At 40.8% G+C, this 2,385-nt stretch overlaps 1 protein-coding gene across 1 annotated transcript; it reads left to right on the top strand.

Moving 5' to 3' along the window:
- Positions 1-671: 671 nt before the first annotated feature.
- On the top strand, positions 672-2,138 carry LOC107059371 (uncharacterized; the record flags this gene model as incomplete). Its single annotated transcript, XM_015305888.1, has 5 exons — positions 672-777; positions 1,001-1,275; positions 1,366-1,506; positions 1,694-1,754; positions 1,829-2,138. Coding segments are annotated over exons 1-5 (893 nt in total), but the record flags the coding sequence as incomplete, so codon positions are not given.
- Positions 2,139-2,385: the final 247 nt, after the last annotated feature.

Below are 2,385 nucleotides of genomic sequence, written 5' to 3'. Positions count from 1 at the left end.
ATTATTCTCACTTAAAACCTTTTGGGTGTTTATGTTTCACTTCTACACTTACTAGACATAGGGATAAATTGAGTCCTAGAGCTTTTCCAGGGGTTTTCCTCGGGTATCCTTTTGGACAAAAAGGATATAAAGTTCTTAACCTCCAATCTGGTACAGTACATGTTTCTAGAAATGTCAAGTTTGTTGAAGCTATCTTCCTTTTTTCCCATTACACTCCCATGTATAAACTCTTCCCTGGTAGTTCTTCTCACTGTGATAATTCTGGTTTTCCTCCTACTTCCCCTATTTTCTCTGAATCTTCCTCTCCAGTTTAACCTTCTGCTTCCTCTCTTTCTGTTGCAGATTCATCACCTCAATATCCTACACCTTTCAGTCCATCTACTATGTCTATCCCTTTTTCAAGCAGCAGTCCTTCTACTTCTGATGCACCTATACCTTTCCCACAGGATGAAGTATTGCCACCAGCAGTAGAAATGTCTCCACGTAGGTCACAAAGACAACATGTGAAACCTAGGTATTTGTCAGATTATATTTGTGCACAAGCTTTCTCTGTGATCTCACTTAATCTTCATATTCATCCCTTTTATCAGTCTGCTCTAACTCCTTCTAATCAGACAACTATCAGTTCCATTTGTTAAATTACTGAACCTACTTCTTATCGACAAGCATTGATGAATCCTGGTTGGAAAGCTGCAATGGAGTCAGAATTACAAGCCTTGAACTCCAATCACACTTGGGACCTGGTCAAATTGCCTGCAAATAAGAAATTTTTAGCTTGTAAGTAGATGCATAAAGTCAAATTAAAATCAGATGGGAGTTTAGAGCGTCTGAAAGCTCGACTTGTAATTCGAGGTAACACTCAACGTGAAAGGATCGATTATACGGAAACATTCTCTCCTGTGGTCAAAATGACCACTGTGAGATGTCTCTTGTCTTTTGTTGTTAAGAGGGGCTGGAAGGTTTACCAATTGGATATGAATAAAGCTTTTTTTGCACGGAGATCTACACGAGGAGGTATATATGCAATACCCTCCTGGTCTTGAGTTGCCTTTTTCATCTGTTGTGTGTCGCCTGCGTATGTTTTTGTACGGGTTGAAGCAAGCTTCTCGTCAATGGTACTCGAGACTTTCTTCAGCTCTTGCCACACATGGTTTTGTTTCCTCTCTCAACGATTATTCACTCTTCTTTAAAGTCTCTGGTCAGCTCATCACCATCATTGCCGTGTATCTTGATGATATCCTGCTTAGTGGTAATGATACATCAGAAATCAACAGGGTTAAATATTTTTTGAACTCTGAATTTCGGATTAAGGATTTGGGTGAGACGCATTATTTTTTGGGCATGGAATTGGTTAAAGAAAAATAGGGACTTGTCGTTACCCAACGTAAATTTGCTCTTGATCTTCTACAAGAGTTCAATTGTCTGGATTGTCGTGTTGTGTCTACTCCTTTGGATCCCAATTTGAAACTTTCTGCTACTTCTGGTTCTCCTTTGCCAGCTACTTTGGTATATCGGTGACTTCTTGGAAAGTTGATTTTTTTTACCAACACTCGGCTAGATCTTTCCTATGTCGTGCAGACTTTGAGTCAATATATGCACTCTCCACACACCGGGCATCTTGAAGCTGCATTACATACCCTTCGTTACTTGGCTAGAGATTCAGGATTAGGTCTTCTCATGAGTCTCTTTTCAGATTCTTGCTTTTTGCGATGCGGATTGGGTGTCTTGTGCTGACACTCGTCGATCCGTGAGTGGTTTCTTCCTTAGCCTGGGGGGTTGTCCTGTTTCATGGAAATCTAAAAAATAACCTGTTTTGGCCTTGTTTCAGCTGAGGTAGAATACCGCTCTATATGTAGTCTTGTCGCTGAAATCACTTGGATTGTTCGCCTTCTTCATGACCTTAGTGCTCCACCTTCATTGCCTATTCCTCTTCATTGTGACAACCAGGCTGCGATTCATATAGCTAAAAATCCAGTTTTTCACGAATATACGAAGCACATCGGGCTCGATTGCCACTTCGCCCGTGAGAAGCCCCTTGATGGTTTAATTTCTTTAACTTTTGTTCCTTCTTCTTCTCAGTTAGCCGATCTGTTCACCAAAGCTCTTGCTGGACCCTCACATCGATTCCTTCTTGGCAAGTTAGGAGTCCGTTCACCGGCCTCCCACTTGAAGGGGGGCTGTTGGAACTACTGTTATTGATATTTCACCAGAACCTTCCATTGAAGATAAAGAAAATACAGACACCTTGGAGAAACACCAGCCCAGCATACCAAAGCCCAACGGTTTCTCTTATTTGGATGAAGTATCATGAAAGTTGGGCTTGGGCCTTTCCTTTTTAGTTACATAATTGCATATTATATCCATTATAGATAATGATTATATTTT

The sequence above is a fragment of the Solanum tuberosum genome, unplaced genomic scaffold (assembly GCF_000226075.1).
Source record: "Solanum tuberosum cultivar DM 1-3 516 R44 unplaced genomic scaffold, SolTub_3.0 contig00116, whole genome shotgun sequence".
Lineage (NCBI taxonomy): Eukaryota > Viridiplantae > Streptophyta > Magnoliopsida > Solanales > Solanaceae > Solanum > Solanum tuberosum.
Note: the sequence above shows the minus strand (reverse complement) of the source record. Positions and strands in the feature narration are given on the sequence as shown.